The sequence below is a fragment of the Cetorhinus maximus genome, chromosome 9 (genome assembly GCF_964194155.1).
Source record: "Cetorhinus maximus chromosome 9, sCetMax3.hap1.1, whole genome shotgun sequence".
Classification (NCBI taxonomy): Eukaryota; Metazoa; Chordata; class Chondrichthyes; order Lamniformes; family Cetorhinidae; genus Cetorhinus; species Cetorhinus maximus.
Window position 1 is genome coordinate 25081517 of NC_135887.1, and position 23385 is coordinate 25104901.

At 47.3% G+C, this 23385-nt stretch overlaps 1 protein-coding gene across 1 annotated transcript in view; it reads left to right on the top strand.

Moving 5' to 3' along the window:
• Positions 1-231: 231 nt before the first annotated feature.
• The window catches only part of unc119a1 (unc-119 lipid binding chaperone a1), a 37696-nt gene continuing 14542 nt past the window's right edge, over positions 232-23385 (top strand). Inside the window, exons 1-2 of the mRNA XM_078548309.1 lie at positions 232-542; positions 21362-21475. Coding sequence (XP_078404435.1) covers positions 365-542; positions 21362-21475 — 292 coding nt within the window. The 5' untranslated portion in view covers positions 232-364. The remainder of the gene's footprint in view (positions 543-21361; positions 21476-23385) is intronic.

Below are 23385 nucleotides of genomic sequence, written 5' to 3' on the forward strand. Positions count from 1 at the left end.
ATCGCGAACGGATTGCACCATTCCCTGAGAGAGGAGGGGGGAATAACGGGAAGGAGCGGGTTAGAAATGTGAGGCTTTGCTGCTGGGAGGGGTAAATCCCCCTCTATTTATTGTTCGTGTGGAATTTTATGAATGGGATGTTTGTGGGGGAGGAGGGAAGGAGGAAGAGTCCATGTGCAGTGATGGGTGAGTGTATCTATCCCCGGGTGTGAGTGGTGGAGTCTGCACTGGATACATTGTAACGGTTTGATTTCCGCTCCAGGTAAGAGCGGATCCCGGAGCAGGAGCGGATCCGGGGCAGGCGGCGCCAGCGGGAGCAGTAGCCTCGGCTCCGGGCAGGGGGTGGGGTGGGAGCCGGAGAGACATGAGCTTTTCTGGCACCAAAGCTCTGAGCAGCAGCGCCAAGAACCAGGAGACGGTCGGCATGAAGGTGAAGAAGGCGCCGCCGAGCGAGGGGCTCCCGGCCACCACCGAGGAGGAGCTGCTGAAGAAGGAGAGCGTGACCCCCGAGGACGTGTTGGGGCTGCAGAAGATCACGCAGAGTGAGTAGAGCCGCCTTTAAAGGGGCAAGTTACACTGCAACAGCAAAGGAAGGGTAGGAGATTTTTTTGGGGGGGGGCAGGGGTGGGTGGGTACAGAGCTTCAGTGCTCCAAAGCCAGGTACCCCAGGGCTGGAAGAGAGGGGATAAGAGCCCAAGTACCCCAGAACCAGACGCTCATAGAGGTGGATCTCACAGTTTCGGAGCCCATGTGCCCCAAAAACCAGGTACCAGTTCTGGGGAGAGTGGGTACAGCCCTTCAGGAGATCCTGAGGTTGGGGGCAGGTGTGGTGGTGGTTGGGATGGAGGCGCAGAGCCTCGGAGATTCTCCGAGTACCCCAAACCCAAAAGTTTCGGTTGCCGAGGCTTGAGAGGGCACACAAGCTTCGGACAATTTGAAGGGGGAAGGGCTGGGGCCACAGAGTGACAGGAGCCTGTAGATACCCCAAATCTAGGCACTCCAAACTGAGGGGGGCAACAAGGTGTTGGGGGGGGTGGGGGGGGGGGGGGAGGCAGGATTTAGCTCCTTTCAAATGTTCTGGGCAGTCAGCTCATGTACATGTTGACAGAGAGTATCCAGGGACCAACAGTGAAAGGAGTGAGATTATAGTGGGACCCCAGCATTTGGGCTGAGGGAACTGCCTTCAGAACCGTTCACATTGTTAAACCCAAATTGAGTGAATCTCTCTCCCAGTGAATGACATTTTAAGAAGTGTGTTTATTCCTGCTGCAACTGTCAGTTAGAATATTGCAAGGGAAGGTTCAGACTGTCTGTTCTGTGATGTCACCTAGCAAATATTATTTTTCAAAACATGACAATTTTGATGTAATTCACACTTTTCTTGGAACTGCATAGGCTTCAGTTATTTTAAGGAAGAATTCCAACGCCCTGAGATACATAAAGCTGTAACTAATTTACTAAAAAGGGAACATCAGGAGCAAGTCTGGAGTCTGGGGCAAAGAAGGAATGTAATCCATGTTACAAACATGGGGCGGGTGGAATATGTGCCCATTGCCTGTATGAAGTTGGATAGAAACCAAAGATGGAGAGAAGCCAGCATCCTATCATAGTGCCAGAGACACTGATAAAGTAGATATCCAGAACTGTATGGTGTGAGCTTTGTGCGTGTGTCAACTCAGGGTCGGACCTGCTGAATCTTAGCGTTGTTTTAATCCTTAAACTTGTGATTTGAAGAGTTGTTGATTTCCATGCAGTAACTGCATTTTTTCCTCTATTGCCAGCTATGGGTTGTAACTGAAGAAACTGGCTGAGTTCTTTAACCCTGCAGTGTTGCTATTGCCCCATCATCAGACACATGTGCCTCAAACAAGAAGTACCCAAAAACTAAACATAAAATTGGAATGTTCAGTTCTATAGTTGGGAATTTATTTATCATGCTGTATGTGCTCATACTGAGAGTACCTATTTAGTTGTGATTGATTGCTATCTGTATGGTTAGGCAAGGACTATTAGTGCTGGATCAAAATTTTGCCTGACGCGCGCGCGCACATACACCCACCTCCTCTCTCCCCCCCCCCACCCCTCAATACTCGGAAGAGCAGCGCTAGCTAACGCCGCCTGCTTTCCATCTCCTACACAGACTGTTCTGTGGCTTCTGGAAGCTGAAACTCTCACTAACTCACTGCTCCCAAGAAAACAGTTGCATCCCACTAGACTGCAGTAAATCAGAAACCCAGGTCCCAAACGGGAGATACCATTGTCTAACCCACTTCCCACCTAAACAGTTTTATCCTTGCATTAAAAACCATCAGACAAATACCATCCATGAGCCTAGTTAAAAATGTGTCTCAGTCTAGGTGAAAGCAGCGGAATGTAGAGTGCCTTACTTCTGTCATACTCTGTATGGTGTATATAACCCACAGAGTGGTGGATATTATGTGGTAATTGGGTGTAGCAGGAGAAAATTGTTGGTGCTGCAATGCCAAAGGTGTCAACACCCCTTGTATTATCATTAGATTGCGTGACACAATATGGGATGTTTTGACTATTGTTTTCCACTGTTAGGATTTAGAGAAAAGTTACTTCCTTTTAAAGAAACGTGTATTCACTCCACGTTCCTTTTTTTTAAAAACAAGGCACCCAGCCAAAAGGTGGTTAATATGCTAATTGCAGATGTATAAGGACCCAGGACTGTGTAGGTAAGCAATTTATTACCTTGTGTTGGTTGTTGATTAGCACCTCACACTCGCTGATGTGGAGCTTTGCTCATGTTGGACATTCAACTGGACTTTGCTACCAGCTGTGAGTAAAGGCAAGGATGGCCATGTTCAGCTAAGGCTGTAGTGACAGTCACATTGCTCTTTGAGAAAGCTTGGTGATCTGTCAACGAGACAAAGAGTTTAGAATTGCAGGAGCGGGGTGAGAAATTATCTTGCCTAAGTCAAGTAAGATGACCCATTGATTTGTGGAAGTATGACATATTCTTTATTTTTGTTACCATTATGTGAAGATAAGATGGACTGATCGAAGTGAGTCCAATCACAGCTACTGTTCTTATGCTCAACTTAATTGAGACACAAAACAGTTTATCAATCCAGCTCAAATCTCATCACAACAAGTGTTTGCCTCATCTGCATATAGAGAGATTGAAGAAGTCGAGCGTAAAAAAAGCACACCCAGTTCAGGGCACAAGGAGTTAATAAAGTCATAAGCCCAGATTCTGCTACAAGTAAAAATAGCACAGTAAAACTAAGACTACTTTGCAGGGCAAGTGTTGAAACGGAACCGGAGAAAGTTTCTATGGCAGAGTTGAATTTATAACATTGGGAATTCACTGCGTTGTAAGTGGGTGTGTGAAACTTCCAAACTGTTTCCGCTTTGGCTGAAAAAACAGCCAGCAACACAATTTTAGATGCTGTTCTGCAAATTTAGGTTCTTTGTGCAGAGAATATTTTGAGCTATCTAACACTGGGATAAAGTACTGGTGAGGACAGGTCTGTCACTGTATAACACTGGGGTACGGTACTGGTGGGGACAGGTCTGTCACTGTATAACACTGGGGTACAGTACTGTTGGGGACAGGTCGGTCATTGTATAACACCGGGGTACAGTACTGGTGAGGACAGGTCTGTCACTATATAACACTGGGATACAGTACTGGTGGGGACAGGTCGGTCACTGTATAACACTGGGGTACGGTACTGGTGGGGACAGGTCTGTCACTGTATAACACTGGGGTACGGTACTGGTGGGGACAGGTCTGTCACTGTATAACACTGGGGTACGGTACTGGTGGGGACAGGTCTGTCACTGTATAACACTGGGGTACAGTACTGGTGGGGACAGGTCTGTCACCTTATAACACTGGGGTACGGTACTGCTGGGGACAGGTCTGTCATTGTATAACACTGAGGTACAGTACTGGTGGGGACAGGTCTGACACTGAATAACACTGAGGTACAGTACTGGTGGGGACAGGTCTGTCACTGTATAACACTGGAGTACGGTACTGGTGGGGACAGGTCTGTCACTATAACACTGGGGTACTGTACTGGTGGGGACAGGTCTGACACTGTATAACACTGGGGTACAGCACTGGTGGGGACAGGTCTGTCACTGTATAACACTGGAGTACAGTACAGTACAGGGCAGGTCTGTCCCCTGTCAGCTGATTTAATGCCTTTTTATGGTTCGAGCAACTGTCAGCATCAGTCACAGCAGAAATATTAAGCTGTTAAGTGCCTGCCCCACAAACACCTCCTCCCTTTCCTCTTCATGTAAATATCAGCATATCCTTCTATTCATTTCTCACTCATGCTGGTGCTTGTTGAGAGAGTGAGATAGTCTGTGCCATGTGTGCGAGCGTGTACACCTGTATGTTTACCTCTGAAGCCAGCAATTTATTTTCTGAAACATCTGAATTGTGACGCACTTGCACTAACTACAGGAGCATATTTCTTACAATGTATTAGTAAGTATTTACAGCATAAACGCAGGCCATTCAGCCCAGCTGGTCCATGCTGATGTTTATGCTGTACCCTAGACTCCTCCCACCCTATTTCACTGGCCCCTCTATCAATGTATCCTTTTCCTTCCTCCCTCAAGTGTTTATCTAGATTCCTCTTAAATGCATTTATACTATTCAACTTGACCACTCCCTGTGGGAGTGAGTTCCACATTCACACCGCTCTCTGGCTGAAGAAGCTTCTCCTGAATTCCCTAGTGGATTTATTAGGCCCCTCACCATGCTGGCTGCCCATTAACTCTCCTATTGGTTGTGTCACCTGGTATGTGTCAAGTTTCTTTTCACAGAACAAGTTTTGCCTTTTCCTCAGTTGTCTGGAGTAGCAGAGTATCTCCCCCCCCCCAACCCCCCAGAGATTATGTAGAACATTTCCTATTACCACCTTCCTTCGCTGGGCGCAAGGTGTCCGTCTGGTTGTGAGAGGGATAAATAGAAAGAAGAGAAAACGCTTTCTGGTGGTATCCAAAAGGCACTTCACAACTATTGCATTCACTGATATATTACTGGAAATCTTGCCAGCCAAGCTGTGCACAGTGAGATTGTGGTGGTAGAACTTCAGGCTGGTGACAGAGGTGGAGTTACGAACAGTTTGTACGATGTGGACCCTTGGGCACAACACTTGTCCTATCCTCGCAAATAACACTCTTGACTTCCTCTTCTAGTCTGAAGCTGTTTGTTAAGCTGTTACACAACGATGCCAACAGAAGGAGACCATTTGGCCCATTATATCTGTGCTGACCCTTTGAAAGTGCTATTCAAATTGCCCCACTTGCCTGCTCTTATAGCCCTGTATATTTTTCCTTTTGTTTTCCAATTTCCTTTTGAAAGTTATTATTGAATCTGCTTCCACTGTCCTTACAAGTAGCACATTCCAGATCACAACAATTTGCTGCATTAAAAAAAACTCACCTCCCCTCTGGTTCCTTTGCCAATTATCTTCAATCTGTGTCCTCTGGTTACTGACCCTCCTGTCACTGAAAAGTTTCTCCTTATTTATTTTAGCAATACTTTTCATAAGTTTGAGCATCCCTGTTAAATCTCTTACCCTTCTCTGCTGTATGGAGAACAGTCTGTAATTGATGTCACTAATCCCTGATACCATCCTGGTCATCTTTGTATCCTCCTGAAGACCTTGACATCCTTCCGAAAGAGTGGTGGCCAAAATTGAGCACAATGCTCCAGCTGAGGCCTAACCAATGTTTTATAAAGATTTAGCACAACTTCCTTGCTTGTGTACTCGTTGCTTCTATTTATAAAACTCGGAATCCCTCTGGATAATGAATCATCCTTGTCCTAAACTTGTCCTTCACAACTATTTTTTAAACTGTGCCTATGTGTGTTGCAAACAGCTGTGCGGACAGGAACTTCCTGCCTGTAGTGAGAGAGGATATGCAGCTGTGTTGAACAGCAGCCTGATGATGTCCATGTTTAAAGGTATAGTAACGTAGGTAATCCAGAGATAATCAATTCAAATTCCACCATGGCACTTTGATACTTTGGATTCAGTTGAAAAATAAAAAGCCAGTAACAATGACTGAAGATTTTGGATTGTTGTAAAAACGCAGCTGGTTCACGAACATCTTTTTTAGGGAAGGAAAACAGTGTCCTTATCTGGTCTAGGCCTAGTCTTGCCTCCAATATGATTGGCTCTTAACTCCCATCAAGCTACTCAGTTATTTTCTCAGGCCCCTGTGGCAGCTCCTCCTCAACCAGCAACCGCCACATCCCGAGAATTGAACTTAAAAAAAGTACTCAACATGCAACTGAAGGGGAGCAGAGGGGCAGCAGTCAAGAAATTAGGAAAGCTAATAGAATGTTATTGTTTATTGCGAGAGGAATTGAATACAAAAGTAAGGATGTTATGCTTCAGTTATACAGGGCATTGGTGAGACCACATTTGGAGTACTGCGTACGGTATTGGTCACTTTATTTAAAGAAAGATGTAAATGCATTGGAAGCAGTTCAGAGCAGGTTTACCAGACTAATAGGTTATAGGGGTTAGGTGGGAATGTGGAGTTGGTATTAAAATCCGATCAGCCACGGCTCGAGGGCTGGGTGGCTTACTCCTGCTCCTAATTCCTACGCTCGCTAAAGTTCAGCAGTTCAGTGATCGGTAATCACCCTCTGATGGATTTTCAATCTGTAACTGAGCCATGTAGACTTGGAAGGTCCAAGGTGAGTGGTCTCAGGATTTCTGTTCCTGACTATTATTCAACTATTTCCTGCCTGAAAATGAGCTTGTGCTGCCCTCTGGCAGCTCACTGAAGTGACCATTGATCAGTAAAATCAGACAGTCATGTGAGGTAGTGGTGAGTTAGCAGGGGGCAGCATCAGGGCAGACGCTCAATCCTGCCCTCACCAATGACTGCTAACAGCTGACTGTTCTTTATCCTCACTACCCAGGCGTATTGGGTGCTGAGGCCAATTGCCTCTGCTCTTCCACCACACTGAGATCAGCTGATTTAGCAAAGGCCAGAATTAAACCTGGTGCTTTACTGCTCCACACTGCTGGGTGTGACACCAGGTTGTTGAGCTATTAAAAAGAGACTCCTGGGGCTCCTGACAGTTAAGAATATTCTCCACTTGCCTGGGTGAGTGCAGCTCCAACAACACTCAAGAAACTTGACACCGTTCAGGACAAAGCAGCCCGCTTGATTGGCACCCCTTCCACAAACATTCACTCCCTCCCCCACCGACGCACAGTAGCAGCAGTGTGTACCATCTACAAGATGCACTGCAGGGACTCGTCTAGGTCCCTTAGACAGCACCTTCCAAACCCACGACCACTACCAGCTAGAAGGAAAAGGGCAGCAAACACATGGAAACACCACTACCTGGAAGTGACCATCCTGACTTGGAAAGGTATCGCCGTTCCTTCACTGTCGCTGGGACAAAATCTTGGAACTCCCTTCCTAACAGCACTGTGGGTGTACCTACACCACAGGAACTGTAGTGGTTCAAGAAGGCAGCTCATCATCACCTTCTCAAGGGCAATTAGGGTTGGGAAATAAATGCTGGTCCAGTCAGCGAAGCCCACATCCCATGAATGAATTAAAAAAAATGCTACTGCAGATTCTACATTAGACATGTGGTCCAGTCAAGCTTCAGTCCGTGTTCACCCAGCAGCTCGTTCTGTCGAGGGAGTTGGAGGGTGGGAGGGGGGCAGTTGATGGGAGGCAATGAGAGGATCTCCCAAAGGCAGCTGCAAACCTTATCTGCCCCTGAGCTTGTTTACTGTTATCACTGCTATGCAATGGAGATAAAGAGAGGGAGGGAAATTTGGAGGAACAGGAGGGCAAAATCGAGTTAAACAAAGCCCTCTGTGTATGTGAGGGGCTGCATTTGTATCAGGGTACAAATGAAGACTGAAATGCTCGATGAGCGACTTTCACTGAAGTGGCAAAAAATAAACCTCCTTTGTATATTGAACTGAGAAGCTTGAGCAGTTTTTCAGAATGTGAGCAGAATGCAAACTACGCTGCAGCCACAGCCAGAATGCTAAAAGCACGTGGACTGACTGGCTGTTAAAGGCAAAGTAGACTTGCATTTCTATCTGGCTTTCTCAGATCCCATATCCCAAAATGGTTCAGCATACAAAATGCTACTCTTAAAATGTGGCAAAGGCAGCAGTCATTTTGGCTCAGCAAGATCCCACAAACAGCAGCAAACTAATACCCCCTTTACACAAGGGGGTGGGTGGGTGACGGAGAAACTTTGGCCAGGGCAACGAGACAGAACCGTTCCTGTGTAAATCACTTAGAAATCCCCTCGTAATCTTCTGAATGAACGCACTCTCCAATCTGGAACTGAACCAGAGACGTCAGAACAGCCTCTGGTTTGATTCCCATTCTGTGCTGAGTTTCTGTTAAAACAAAATTGCCCCCAGGACATGGGTGACTCTGGGAAAGCTGGGGCTCTTTCCTCTCGAAAAGAGTTGGCTGAAAGGTGACCTGATAGATGTCTTCAATAGGGTAGACATAGAGAAAAAATTTCCACTTGTGGGAGAATTCAAAACTAAGTGCCATCCATATAAGATAGTCACTAATAAATGGAATCGGGAATTCAGGAGAAATTTATTTACCCAGAGAGTGGTGAGAATGTGAACTTGCTACCATAAGGAATAGATGAGGTGAATAATATAGATACATTTAAGGGGGAAGCTGGATAAACATATGAGGAAGAAAGGAACAGAAGGAAATGTTGATGGGATTAGTGGAGGCTCATGTGGAACATTAACACCGGTTTAGGCCAATTAAGTTGAGTGGCCAGCTCCTGCCCTTTGCATTCCACTTGAGGCTGTGATTATCGCCCTGCGAGCAGGCAGATGGTACAGGAGCACATGAGAATTAGCCTCTGTGCCACGGAGTGGTCATTGTTACATAATGTCCTACATTGCAGGCTAGAATAAACGTCCAGTCGATTGGTTGGATTTGATCCCCACTTGCTGCCACTGTGGGTCTGTCTCAGCCTGTTGGTAACTGCAGAAAGTACTCGGGGCTATTAGGCCACCCTGAATGGGGAAATGTAAGCCCTTAGACTCTGCCCACCATTCCCCCCACCCCCCGAGGTCGCTGATAATGGCCATCTCATCTGGAGCATGAGGGATCCTATCATGAATCACCTTCAGATCCTGATACTCACAGCGAGTGCAGCATCAAAACATTAGCTTGCCCCTTTCTGCACACTAACCTCTCCTAAAGAACAAAATGTGCTTATTCACTCTCAGAATGTGGGTGTTGCTGGCAAGGCCAGCATTTATTATCCATGATCTGGTTTGGTACAACTGACGGACTCTGGGGATGGGTTTGGTGGTGGCAATTAAGAGACAACCAGATTGGTAATTATCACTTTTACTAAATGCAAACATTTATTTCGAGATCTTTAAAAACTGAATTCAAATTTTCAAAATCCATGCACATGGATAAAAGCAAAATGTATGCACATGTTATTTCTGTCTGCAAAAAACAGGCCTTATGTATTAATACATAATTTACAGACAGAAAGAACATGTACTTACACTGTGTCTGCTTCAGCTAAACAAAATAAGTGACAGCCATTCGCTGACTCATTCCTCAGGGCAATGCCTTGACCAATCAGGGTCAAGCTTCCTGATTTAAATTTCAAACAACGCTTGGCAATTAACTATCAGTCACCATCAGTGGTGCATTCTCCATGGCAATGCCACTTGTCAACCAATCAGCACTCTCTTCACATGTTTTCCCCATTATGTTGGTATTCTTGCAGGTGTCCTGATGAATGCAAGATGAAAAGCTTTGACATGTCTCTTTTTTCGGGCGTTCTCTGGATTATTTGAGTCCAGCAATAGAATTACTGCACTCTCACAAACGCATGCTATCTTTGGGACTGTGATTTTATGTTTTTTAGGGAGAATGTCAAGACGAGACCATGAAAAAGGTGCAGAAGAGATTTTACTAGAATGATTCCAGGGATCAGTTATGTTGATAAAGGCAAAATCTGAAACAAAAACAGAAAATGCTGGATAAACTCAGCCGGTCTGACAGCATCTGTGGAGAGAAAAACAGAGTTAATGTTTCGAGTCCGTATGACTCTTCAGAGCTAAAGAGAAGTAAAAATGTGATGAAATTTATATGTATAAGGGAGGGTGGAGCAGGTGAAGCTGGATAGAAGGGCAGCAATAGGTGGGGGCTAAGGAGAGATTGACAAAGATGTCATGGGCAAAAGGACAAAGGGGGTGTTAATGGTGGTGGCACTGGCTAAAGGAGGTGCCTTAGGTGACATTAAGGTCAGAAAGCAGAAGGTGATAATAGGACAAGGGTAAGCACTCTGGAAAGAACAACATGAACAGGTGACAGATGGTCCTTGTGGAGGTGGGGTGGGGGGAGAGGTCAGAGGTGGGAGAAAAGATTGAAAATAGGATAAAAGGTGGGGATAAAACAATGAATAAATGAAAAAATAAATAAAAATAAATGGATAAAAAAAATGAATATTTAAAAAAGGGGTGAGGATGGAGGAGAGAGTTCATGGTTGGAAATTGTTGAACTCAATGTTAAGTCGGGAAGGTTGTAAAGTGCCTAGTCGGAAGATGAGGTGCTGTTCCTCCAGTTTGCGTTGAGCTTCACTGGAACAATGCAGCAGGCTAAGGACGGACATGTGGGCATGAGAGCAGGGTGGAGTGTTGAAATGGCAAGCGACAGGGAGGTCTGGGTCATGCTTGCGGATAGACCGAAGGTGTTCCGCAAAGCAGTCACCCAGTCTGCGTTTGGTCTCTCCAATGTAGAGGATATCGCATTGGGAGCAGCGAATGCAGTAGACTAAATTGAAGGAGGTGCAAGTGAAACGCTGCTTCACCTGAAAGGAATGTTTGGGCCTTTGGACGTTTAGGAGGGAGGAGGTAAAAGGGCAAAAGTTGCACCTTCTGCGATTGCATGAGGAGGGGGTTGAGGTGTTGGGGGTGATGGAGGAGTGGACCAGGGTGTCCCGTAGGGAACGGTCCTTATGGAATACCGACGGGGGGATGGGGGGAGGGGTGGAGATGTATTTGGTGGTGGCATCATGCTGGAGTTGGCGGAAATGGCGGAGGGTAATCCTTTCAATGCGGAGGTTGGTGGGGTGATAAGTGAGGACAAGGGGGACCCTATCATGGTTCTGGGAGGGAGAGGAAGGTGTGAGGGCAGAGGCGCGGGAGATGGGTCAGTCACGGTTGAGGGCCCTGTCAACCACAGTGGGTGGGAAACCTCGGTTAAGGAAGAAGGAAGACATGTCAGAAGCGCCGTTTTGGAAAGTGGCATCATCAGAACAGATGCGACGGAGGTGAAGGAACTGAGAGAATGGGATGGAGTCCTTACAGGAAGCGGGGTGTGAGGAGTTGTAGTCGAGGTAGCTGTGAGAGTCGGTGGGCTTGTAATAAATATTGGTGGACAGTCTTATCACCAGAAATGGAGACAGAGAAGTCAAGGAAGTGAAGGGAAGTATTGGAGATGGACCATGTGAGGTGCTGGAGGAGTGGAAATTGGAAGCAAAATCGATAAATTTTTTCAAGTCCAGACGAGAGCATGAAGTGACCGATACAGTCATCGATGTACCGGAGAGAGAGTTGTGGGAGGGGGCCTGAGTTGGACTGGAACAAGGAATGTTCTACATATCCCATAAAGAGACAGGCATAACTGGGGGCCCTTGTGGGTATCCATAGCCACACCTTTTATTTGGAGGAAGTGAGACAAGTTTAAGGAGAAATTGTTCAGTGAGAAAACAAGTTCAGCCAGACAAATGAGAGTGGTGGTGGATGGGGATTGTTCGGGCCTCAGTTCAAGGAAGAAGCGGAGCCCTCAGACCATCCTGGTGGGGGATGGAGGTGAAGAGGCGGCGGCTAGGGCCAGGGAACTGGAAATTATTAATATGACGTGGGGCTTCAGAGGAATCGTGGATGTAGGTGGGAAGAGACTGGACAAGGGGAGAGAGAATGGAGTTAAGATAGGAAGAAATTGGTTCCGTGGGGCAGGAACAGGCTGACACGATTGGTCTACTGGGACAGTCCTGTTTGTGGATTTTGGGAAGGAGTTAGAAGCGGGCCGTCCGAGGTTGGGAGACTCTGAGGTCGGAAGCTGTGGAGGGAAGATCTCCAGAGGAGATGAGGTCAGTGACAGTCCTGGAAACAATGGCTTGATGTTCGGTGGTGGGGTCATGGTCCAGGGGGAGGTAGGAGGAAGTGTCTGAGATTTGGCGCTCAGCCTCTGCGAGGTAGAGGTCAGTACGCCAGACAACAACAGCACCACCCTTGTCGGTGGGTTGGACCATTTATTTTTATTTATTTTCATTTTTATTCGTTTATTCATTGTTTTATCCCCACCTTTCATCCTATTTTTGATCTTTTTTTCCCCACCACCGTCTCCTCCCCTCACCCCGCCCCTACAAGGGCCATCTGTCACTTGTTCATGTTGTTCTTTCCAGAGTGCTTACCCTTGTCCTGCTATCACCACATTCTGCTTTCTGACCTTAATGCCACCATCAGCACCTCCTTTAGCCAGTACCACTATCATTAACACCCCTTTGTCAATCTCTCCTTTGCCCCCACCTATTACTGCCTTCTATCCAGCTCTACCTGCTCCACCCGACTTAAACAGTATAAATTTAATCACATTTTTACTTCTCTTTAGCTCTCTGAAGAGTCATATGGACTCGAAATATTAACTCTGTTTCTCTCTCCACAGATGCTGTTAGACCTGCTGATTTTTCCAGCATTTTCTGTTTTTGTTTCAGTTATGTAGGTGATTGGAGAAGCTGGGGAGTAGAGAATGTTAAGGGACGATTTGATAGAGACATTCCAAATTAGGAAGGGTTTTGGTGGACTAGATGGGGAGAATGTGTTTCCAATGGCAGGATAGTCAGTAACCAGCGGACACTGACTCATGATAATTGGCAAAAGAACCAGAGGGGGAGATGAGCTGAAATTCTTTACACAGTAAGTTGTTGTGATCTGGAATGCACTGCCTGAAAGGGTGGTGGAAGCAGATTCAATAGGAACTTTCAGAACGGAATTGGATAAATACTTGATGGGGAAAATTTTACTGGGTTATGGGGAGAGAAAAAGGGAGTGGAACTAATTGGATAGTTCTTTCATAGGGTCAGCAAGGGCATGTTGGGCTGAGTGGCCTCCTACACCATGGGATTCTGTAATTTAAAAAAAAGCCTGTATTCAAATTCTCAAACTGTTCAGGGTGAGATTCAATTCTTGTTCTCTGGATTACTAGTCCAATAATAGAATCAGTTAATCACCTTGGAGTCCCTCGCTGGTGAATCCTAGGTTTTCACTGCAGTGAGGGTTAAAGCAGAAGTCCCCCATTCCTGTTATCAGAAACACTTTCCCTCCTTACAAGAGTAAATCCAAAACTGCATAATTTAAGATTAGCATGAGCACAGGGATCCAATTTGCAATGAAAATGACTGACTGCTTGCACTCAGGAAGACCTGCAAGAGGCAAGATGATGCTTTCAAGTGTTGAAGCACAGTGCCAGCACATCAACATAAACTGATTATATATCTTGCTCTCAGAATAGACAGAAAGGCAGGGGATTAACCTCTGCTCTGGACTTCTCCCTAGCTCTATATTTATGCTGAGGATTTGGAGTAAGCAGGGCCATTGCCCAGTACCACTCAGGTGTGTCAATTCTACAGCCCCTGTCTCGCACAATTAAACCCTCGCCCGACCCCCTGATCTGCCCCGTCTTGACAGAAAAATATAATTATTGGAGGAAAAGGCACTTTGACACTTTTGCTTTTGACACCCATCGTCACATCGCCCTTTCATCCTAACTCTCAAAATTCAGGCCAGTCTGAACTGAACAATTCAAATATACCTTTGAAGAATGAGAAATTTTAAGTACGATCATATTCTGTGACAAACGTCTGGGGGGAAAAAAGCCAGAAATGTGCAGAATGGTAGCATCAAAAAAAACCATGCATGCTTGGTGTGGCCCTTTGTCAGAATTTAAATAGTGTAGCTCATATTTATTGTCACTTGTGGCTCAGTGGGAACCTCAGCTCTGAGTCTAAAGGTTCTTGGTTCAAGTCCAGCTCCAGAGACTTCAGCACATAATCCAGTTTGATGCTCCCAGTGCTGCACTGTCAGAGAGTCAGCACTGAGTGAGCGCTGCACTGTTGGAGGGGCAGTATTGAGGGAACGCTGCACTGTCGGAGGGAAGTATTGAGGGAGCGCTGCACTGTCAGAGGGGCAGTACTAAATGAGCGCTGCACTGTCGGAGGGTCAGTACTGAGGGAGTGCTGCACTGTCGGAGAGTCAGCACTGAGGGAGCGCTGCACTGTCGGAGGGTCAGTACTAAATGAGCGCTGCACTGTCGGAGGGTCAGTACTGAGGGAGTGCTGCACTGTCGGAGGGTCAGTACTGAGGGAGTGCTGCACTGTCGGAGGGTCAGTATTGAGGGAGTGCTGCACTGTCGGAAAGTCAGCACTGAGGGAGCGCTGCACTGTCGGAGGGGAAGTACTGAGGGAGCGCTGCACTGTCGGAGGGTCAGTACTGAGGGAGTGCTGCACTGTTGGAGCTACGGACCAGGTGCTGGAAAGTGGGATTAAAATGAGCGGTAGTTTCTTTTTTCTCCTTTTGGCCGGAGCAGACACGATGGGCTGAATGGCCTCTTTCTGCACCGTAACTTTTCTATGGTTCCATGCTGTCTTTGAGGCAATAAATGAAGCCTCTTCCCCCTCAGGCGGGCATTAAAAAAAGACTTGCATTTCTACAGTATGTTTCACAACCTCTAGATGTTCTAAATGACTTATTATTACTTATTATTATGACTTATTGAACTGCAATTGCTGTAGAATTGTGCGAAACATGGCAGCTAATTTGTACACAGCGAGATCTCTCAAATAGCAACATTCGGGCTCCTGTGCCCAAGGAAGCAGTGCAATCACCTCAAGCCCAGCCGACCCATTGCTATTAAAAAAGGCAGGAGGTTGAATGAAGCTGTACATAATCTGCAGGGGGTTATAAACAACAAGCGCTTACCTGAGAGATTACTCAGTGTTTCTGCTGTGCACCTAGACTGGTAGCCTATCGGCAAGACTTAGCAAGCCATGCTGAGATACTGGCTGAACTTTAACCCTCGAGGTTGGTGTTGTGTCAAATCCAACAGGTGGAAAGCTCCCTGCATCATTTCCCATTCTGTCTCGGTGAGGCAGGAACTCTGGAAAAAATCTCAAACCACCACAAATCAAGAAGAGTTGAACAATGGAAACTGAACAATCTAAAACGTTCCCAGTCCTTGTTCCCATTGCTCCATCCAGTCATTCCTGAAATGATTCCCAGGTCTTTTGGTCTCCAGGTTTCTACCTGGAGTTCGTGCAATGACCCGTAAATCTGTGTTAACAAGATATTCCTGCCATTAATGAGTATTGAGGGAGTGCCGCACTGTCGGGGGGGTCCAGTGCCGAGGGAGCGCCGCACTGTCGGGGGGTGGGGGGGGCCGGTGCTGAGGGAGCGCCGCACTGTCGGGAGAGGTGGTGCCGGGGGAGCGCCGCACTGTCGGGGGGTGGGGCGGTGCTGAGGGTGCGCCGCACTGTCGGGAGAGGTGGTGCCGAGGGAGCGCCGCACTGTCGGGGGGGGCCGGTGCTGAGGGAGCGCCGCACTGTCGGGGGAGGTGGTGCCGAGGGAGCACCACACTGTCGGGGGAGGTGGTGCCGAGGGAGCGCCACACTGTTGGGGGGGCCAGTGCCGAGGGAGCACCGCACTGTCGGGGGAGGTGGTGCCGAGGGAGTGCCGCACTGTCGGGGGAGGCGGTGCCGAGGGAGCGCCGCACTGTTGGGGGAGGCGGTGCCGAGGGAGAGCCGCATTGTCGGGGGGGGGGGCAGTGCCGAGGGAGCGCGCGCCGCACTGTCGGGTGGGGGGCGGTGCCGAGGGAGCGCCGCACTGTCAGTGGTTGCACCAAAGTGACGCTGAAGGTAGTTCAGGTGAAACTTGAGGGATGAGACTTCAAGCCTAGGGTTGGGATGAGAAATTCGAGTGCAGTTGCGGGTTGGAGGCAACTTGGGAGGGGAAAGATCCAAGCTGCTGAGAGCCTGGAGAGTGAAGGTCAGCAATTTATCTTGGGAATTCACAACAGGAAAAGTGAATGGAGAGAATGGAACATAAAATTGTCGAGCTGTCTTGGAACTGGCGACGGCAGGTTAATGTTTCAGGACGCACTGTCAGTCACCCTGTACCGCAGAAGCAGCTATCTAAATGTGAGTTTGTTTTATTCTGCCATTCGGGACTGAATCTGCTCACGTGTCAGTGGTCAATGGAATAGAAGAATAGGGAAGTCTTGCTACAACTGTACAGGGCATTGGTAGGACCACATCTGGAGTACTGTGCACAGCTCTGCTCTCCCTATTTAAGGTGGCATATACTTGCATTAGGAGCAGTTCAGTGAAGGTTCACTCGACTGATTCCTGGGATGAAGGTGTTGTCTTAAGAAGAAAGATTGAGCAAGTTGGATCTAAACTCACTGGAGTTTAGAAGAATGAGAGGTGACCTTATTGAAACACTTAGGATCTTGAGGTGCCTTGACAGAGTAGATGCTGAGAGGATGTTTCCCTTCTGAGGGAGTCCAGAACTAGGGGGCACAGTTTAAAAATAAGGGGTCTTCCATTTAAGTTGGAGATGAGGAGGAATTTCTTCTCTCAAAGGGTCGTTACCCTTTGGAATTCTCTTTCCCAGACAGCAATGGCAAGTGGGTCATTGAATATATTCAAGGCTGAGTTAGACAAATTTTTGATCAACAAGGGTGTCCAGGGTTATGGGGGGCAGGCAGGAAAGTGGTGTTAAGGCCACAGTCGGATCAGCCATGATTTCATTGCATGGAGGAGCAGGCTTGAGGTGCCAAATGCTCCTATTTCTTATCATCTTATGTCAACATTTGCCATCTTCTCCGGAAGTTGCTCCTCAACAATTCCTGGTGGCCACTCTTCACGCGTCTGACAAGTGCTGCCCAGCTATTTAGCTGTGAAAGGCCACCCAGCCGATATTTACACGTGGGTTGAGGAAGGATGACTGGATTGTGAGCAGGAGCAGGTGCCCGGATCATTCAGTTCAACCCCCTGTAATCCAAGGAACCCTCAACCTAACCTCAGGAATCCTGCTGCTCCTCCCAAACCCCCTCCCTGGCTTCTCTAGAACATTCCAAGTGCTTTTGATTCAACTTGTGGGTCAAATCAAATGGTGAGGCTGAAGACCTATGAATTAATAATATATTTTTCCTTGGCATTAAAAGGACTGACTTCACTCATTGAATCTATCCCTCAGCCATTCAACTACAGGACCCTTCTCAGTGTGTCCCTCCCATCAATTGCGCATTTTCAGCATAGCCCTTGACCCCTGACCGCCCCCCCCCCCACCACCAATGCCCAAACCTGGGCAGGCCCACAGGGCTTATTTTACAGTATGAGGGGGCGCAGTGAGAAGAACCGGTGCATTGTTAGCGTGTGAGGATAGTGTAAATTTGGTTTGCATTTTGAATTTGCATTTGAAGTCATCCTTCCAGTGGGTTATTAATCAATTCCGGGCCCTTGGCTCTGATTTCATGGCTCATCCCTGTCTCTTCTTTACTGAACCATGAAAGCAAAGACACAAAACACAGGAGGAGGCCATTTAGCCCATCATCTCTGTGCTGGCTGCTTATTGAAACAATCTGGAACTTTTTACGCTGTTGTGTGCTCATTTCCTAGCTCTGTATCTATCTCTCTTTCAAATATTTATCTACTCTTCCCTTTCAAATACACAACCTTGTCTGAAACAAAAACAGAATTACCTGGAAAAACTCAGCAGGTCTGGCAGCATCGGTGGAGAAGAAATCAGTTAACCTTTCGAGTCTTCACGACCCTTCGGCAGACTCGAAACTTTAACTGATTTCTTCTCCACCGATGCTGCCAGACCTGCTGAGTTTTTCCAGGTAATTCTGTTTTTGTTTTGGATTTCCAGCATCCGCAGTAGCTTTTAGCTTTTTGTTTTTAACCTTGTCTGAGTCTGTTCCCTCAGTGGCAAAGGATTCCTTAAAATGATAGAGGAATTTGGCAGGATGCCTATCTCTGATGTGAGAATCCAGAACAAAGGGGTGTAATCTTAAAGTTAGAGCTAGGCTATTCACTTTTTTACACAAAGGATAATAGAAATCTGGAACTCTCCTCCCACCAACAATTATAGACTTTTGTTGAGTGAGAGTATTGAAGCAAAGACACATGAATAGAGTTAAAGTATAGATCGGTCAAAATCTGATTGAATGGAGGAATAGACTTGAGGGACTGAATGGCCTCCTCCTCTTATTAGAAGAGAGCTATGGCTTGTTTGTAAGGGAGGGACACACTAGAACATTGTCCCCTTTTCTAACAGCACCTCTCAGGTGGATGTATAAGATTCCATTGCCACTACTGGGAAAAGAACAGAGGAGTTCTCCTCAGTGCCCAGGCTAATATTTATCCCTCAAGCAGCATTTGTAGAACAGATGGTCAGGTTAACTATCTCATTGTGGTTTGTGGGATCTTGCTGTGCACAAATTAACTGCTGCATTTCCTACATTGCAAGTGATTACACGTCAAAATAAAAACTGTACAGTGCTTTGGGATGCCCTGAGGTCATGAAAAGTGCTATAGGAATGCAGACTGCTTCTTTCCTGTTTTGTTGGTATGATTAGTCCTAGCTTTGTGAAGTTAAAATGGCTGATTGTCAACTGCAGGAGACCAGACTTGGGAGGGTGCTGGGGTTTGGGGTTATTTATCCTTAAGGGACAATCGCACTCTTAGCTGCAGCAGAAGCTTAAATCACTGTGCAATCTCATTATCTCCTCACAATCTGCTCAGCATTTCAATTTAAGCAGAAGCTGAGTGCAGGACACGTGATGTGAAATCAGACCTTTCCTCTCTGCACTTCGACATGCACATGGCCCCCCAAATAACAAAATTCACAGTGCGACCTCAGGATACGCGGCTTGTGCTGGAGTACAGTATTAAACATACCCAAGCATGTGCACACTATTCTGGGCTGTTCCCTTTGTGTAGGTGGTGGGGTGGGGTGGGGGGGGGGGGGGCGTTGCACGTGTGCGGGGGAGGGGTACGATGTTCCTGTGGGGATGTGTGTATATATTTATATAACTGGTTGTGATTCTTTCTGCTTCCCTGGGGTGGTTTGGCACCTGAAATCCACCCCTTGAAATATTGCAGGTAATAGGAGCTCAGCAACCTGGCAAGTGATCAGTGTCCAAGTAGCACCTGTCTGCATTTACACTGCGCACATCCCACACTCGATAACTATAACCCTGAGCAGTAATATCCAGTCTTCAGGCACAGACTGTACAGCTTTTTGTTTCAGGGATTGGGAGCTGGTGGGGTTGTCAAGGTAGTTTGACACTGTCTTGGGGTGTGGTCCACTATTTCCAGCCCTGTGTTGTCTGTTCTTCCCCACCCTCACCACTACAACAACAACATGCATTTATACAGTGCCTGTAATGTAGTAAGACTCTTTGAGTTGCTTCATAGACACAAAGCCAGAATACAGTGATCAGACCTGGGCATCACCCCTCAGGAGGGTACATATTGATCTTGGAATAATTAAAACACAGATTCTCCAGACTGAGCTGGAGGCTAAAAGGGTTAATTTAGCAGCTTGCACTGGCAAATTGTACTCACTCAAGCTTAGAAGATTAAGGCATGATCTAATCGAGGTGTTTAAGATGTTAAAGGATTCGAAAGAAACTATTTCCTCTGGCTGAGGGAGTCCAGGACCTTTAAATCAGAGTCAGGGGTGATGTCAGGAAACATTTCTTCACACACAGCGTAGTGGAAATCTGGAACTCTCTCCCCCAGGATGTCTGTGGACATTGCAGATCAGTTGGAGCTTTTAAGGCGGAGATGGATAGATGTATATCACAGGATATGGAAGAAAGATGGAATTGAGGTACAGTTGAGCCATGATCTAATTCAATGTTGGAACAGGCTTGAGGGTCTGAATGGTTGCCTCCTGTTCCCGTGTTTATACATATATTTGTTGTGTGAAACTATTTCTCCATCACTGTTAAGATGTCCAGTCTATTCCGAAACACTCTTGCAATCTGTAGAATTTTTTGTTAAAATCCTAATTCATTATGACAACTCAGCTTAGGCCCGTGAAATGCAAAGCAAGTGAGATTCAGCTGCTTTTCCAGGCCGCAACCTGTTCTCAGCTGGGTTATTGTGGGGTTAACAAACACAGCTGGGTGGAAAAACTGTGCCCCTTCTACTGGCTGGCATTGGCAGAGAGCTGGAAGCAGTCTAGACAAGCTTCTGAACAGAGAGAAAAAGAGGCAGAAGGACTGTTTAGGTCAGGTATAGGGTAGTGGGGAGGGCGATCTTTAGGAATAAAATCATTGCATCACTTTAATTATCAGGGAGGATTCTTGCTGCCATTTGAGTGCTCTCGCTCACGTGTGCTCGCTCTCGCTCTCTCTCTCTCTCTGTTACTTATTCCAACATTTTCCTCACCCATCTCCCATCTTCCACCCTCCATAAACTTCAACACGTGAAAAAACTCTGCTGCCCCTATCCTTCTGTATTGTAACAATCCTGTGATTCTAACTCCCACCAAATCTCATTCACATGTCACCTCTTTGCTCCCTGACATATATTGGCTCCTGATTTGAATTTTTACAATTCTTATCCTTGTGTTCAAATTCCCCCCATGACCTCCTTGCCCTTCCCTATTTCTAAATTGCTCCAGTCGTACAACCCTCCAAGATTTCTGCACTTCTCCAATTCTGGCCTCTTGTGCATTTCCCAATTTTTGTTGCTGTTTTATTGGTGTCTGTGCCTTCAGCTGCCTGGGTCCTAAGCTCTAAAATTCCCTCCCTAAACCTCTCTGCCTCTCTATCTGCTTTAAAATGCTCCTTAAAAGTGACCTCTTTGACCAAACTTTCAGTCACCTGTTCTAATCTCTCTGTAAATGATCTGGTTTCAGATTTTGTAAGGTAAACGTGGATGTAAAGTGTGGTGCAGTTGCTGAGCCTTGAGCCTGAGTTTCCAATTTCTGTGTGGGGTGCGATTCTGATCTTCATTTCTTGCTGAATTGTTCTTGAAGCTTTGAAAAGTTCTGACGTAGAGGTGAAGTCTCTATGGGGGTTACGATAGTGATGTCACTTGCCCACAGAGGGACCTTGAAGATTAAACAATAGGTGAGGGTGGTGTTTGGGTTGATGGGGCCTTGAGGAGAGGGGCCTTGGGGTGACAGGAGCGAGGGCGGGAGTAGGGGAATGTTTTCATTTGGGACGTTGTGGTTTTGCCATGTTTCTACCTCTTGGGTTCAGACTCAACCGAATAATTTCTATTTATTTCTCCACCCAGATTATTTATGTGCTCCTGAGGACAATGTTTACAATATCGATTTCACGAGATTCAAGATTCGCGACATGGAATCTGGGGCCATCTTATTTGAAATTACCAAGCCACCTGCCTCTGGTGAGTCAGGTTGAGATTGTGCAGGTTGTCATTAATCCCATGTGAGGGCTTGTTGGGTAGTTGGGGGGGGGGGTGGGAATGGGATCGTTCTATGTATCTGGGGAGTATATGGGTAGAAGGCAATACCCTTTCCCTGTCTCCACCCCTCTCTCTCTCTCTCCCCCATTTCCCCCCCCATCTCCTAACTCACTCTCTCTCCACCTTCCAATTACCTCTCTCTCTCCCTCCCATCTCCCTTCCTCCCTGTCTCTCTCTCTCCCTTCCTCCCAGTCTCCCTCTCTCTCTCCCTTTCCCCTGTCTCCCTCTCTCTCCCTTCCCCGTCTCCTTCTCTCCCTCCCTTCTCCTGTCTCCTTCTCTCTCCCCCTTCCCCCTGTCTCTCTCTCTCCCTTCCCCCTGTCTCTCTCTCTCTCTCCCTTCCTCCTGTCTCTCTCTCCCTTCCCCGTCTCTCTCTCTCCCTTCCCCCGTCTCTCTCTCTCTCCCTTCCCCCCGTCTCTCTCTCTCTCCCTTCCCCCCGTCTCTCTCTCTCTCCCTTCCCCCTGTCTCTCTCTCTCTCCCTTCCCCGTCTCTCTCTCTCTCCCTTCCCCCTGTCTCTCTCTCTCTCTCCCTACCCCCTGTCTCTCTCTCTCTCTCCCTACCCCCTGTCTCTCTCTCTCTCTCTCTCTCTCCCTTCCCTCTCTCTCTCTCTCCCTTCCCTCTCTCTCTCTCTCCCTTCCCTCTCTCTCTCTCTCCCCTTCCCCCTCTCTCTCTCTCCCCTTCCCCCTCTCTCTCTCTCCCCTTCCCCCTCTCTCTCTCTCTCCCCCTTCCCCTCTCTCTCTCTCCCCCTTCCCCCTCTCTCTCTCCCCCTTCCCCCTCTCTCCCCCTTCCCCCTCTCTCTCTCTCTCCCCCTTCCCCACCCCTCTCTCTCTCCCCCTCCACCCCACCTCTCCCTTCCCTCTCCTGTCCATCTCTCTTAAAAAGAGCAGGAGCTGAGAGTCAGAGCAGAGATTTAAAAAGAGCAGGAGCTGGACTCTGGGCTGAAAGTGGTGCGAGGAGGTAGTACAGGAGTTCCCTGTGGCCGTCCCCCTCTCTAACAGATATACCGTTTTGGATACTGTTGGGGGATATGACTTCTTGAGGGAAAGCAGCAGGAGCCAAGTCCATGGCACCATGGGTGGCTCTGCTACACGAGAGGGGAGGAAGAAGAATGGCAGGGCTATAGTGATAAGGGATTCAATAGTAAGGGGAACAGACAGGCATTTCTGCGGTTGCAAAAGAGACTCCAAGCTGGTATGTTGCCTTCTTGGTGCCAGGGTCAAGGTTGTCTCAGAGAGGCTGCAGGGCATTCTGAAGGGGGAGGGTAAACAGCCAGTGGTCGTGGTACATATTGATACCAACGACATAGCTGAAAAAAGGGATGAGGTCCTACAAGCTGAATATAGGGAGTTAGGGCATAAATTAAAAAGTAGGACCTCAAAGCTAGTAATCTCAGGATTACTACCAGTGCCACGTGCTAGCAAGAGTAGAAATAACAGTATATATCGGATGAATATGTGGCTGAAGAGATGGTGTAGGGGGAAGGGATTCAGACACCTGGGACATTGGGACCGGTTCAGAGACCAGTACAAACAGGATGGGTTGCACCTGGGCAGGACCGGGACCAATGTCTTAGGGTGAGGGGTGATGTTGCTAGTGCTGTGGGGGAGGGTTTAAACTAGAATGGCAGGGGGATGGGAGCCTCAGCAGGGAGACAGAGAGAAACGAAAGAGAAAAGTAAGAAGCAAAAGTGGAAGGCAGACTTGCAAGGAACATAAAAACTGACTGTAAAAGCTTCTATAAATATATGAAGAGAAAAAGATTAGCAAAGACAAACGCAGGTCCCATACAGTCAGAAATTATAATAGGGAATAAAGAAATGGCAGAAGAATTGAACA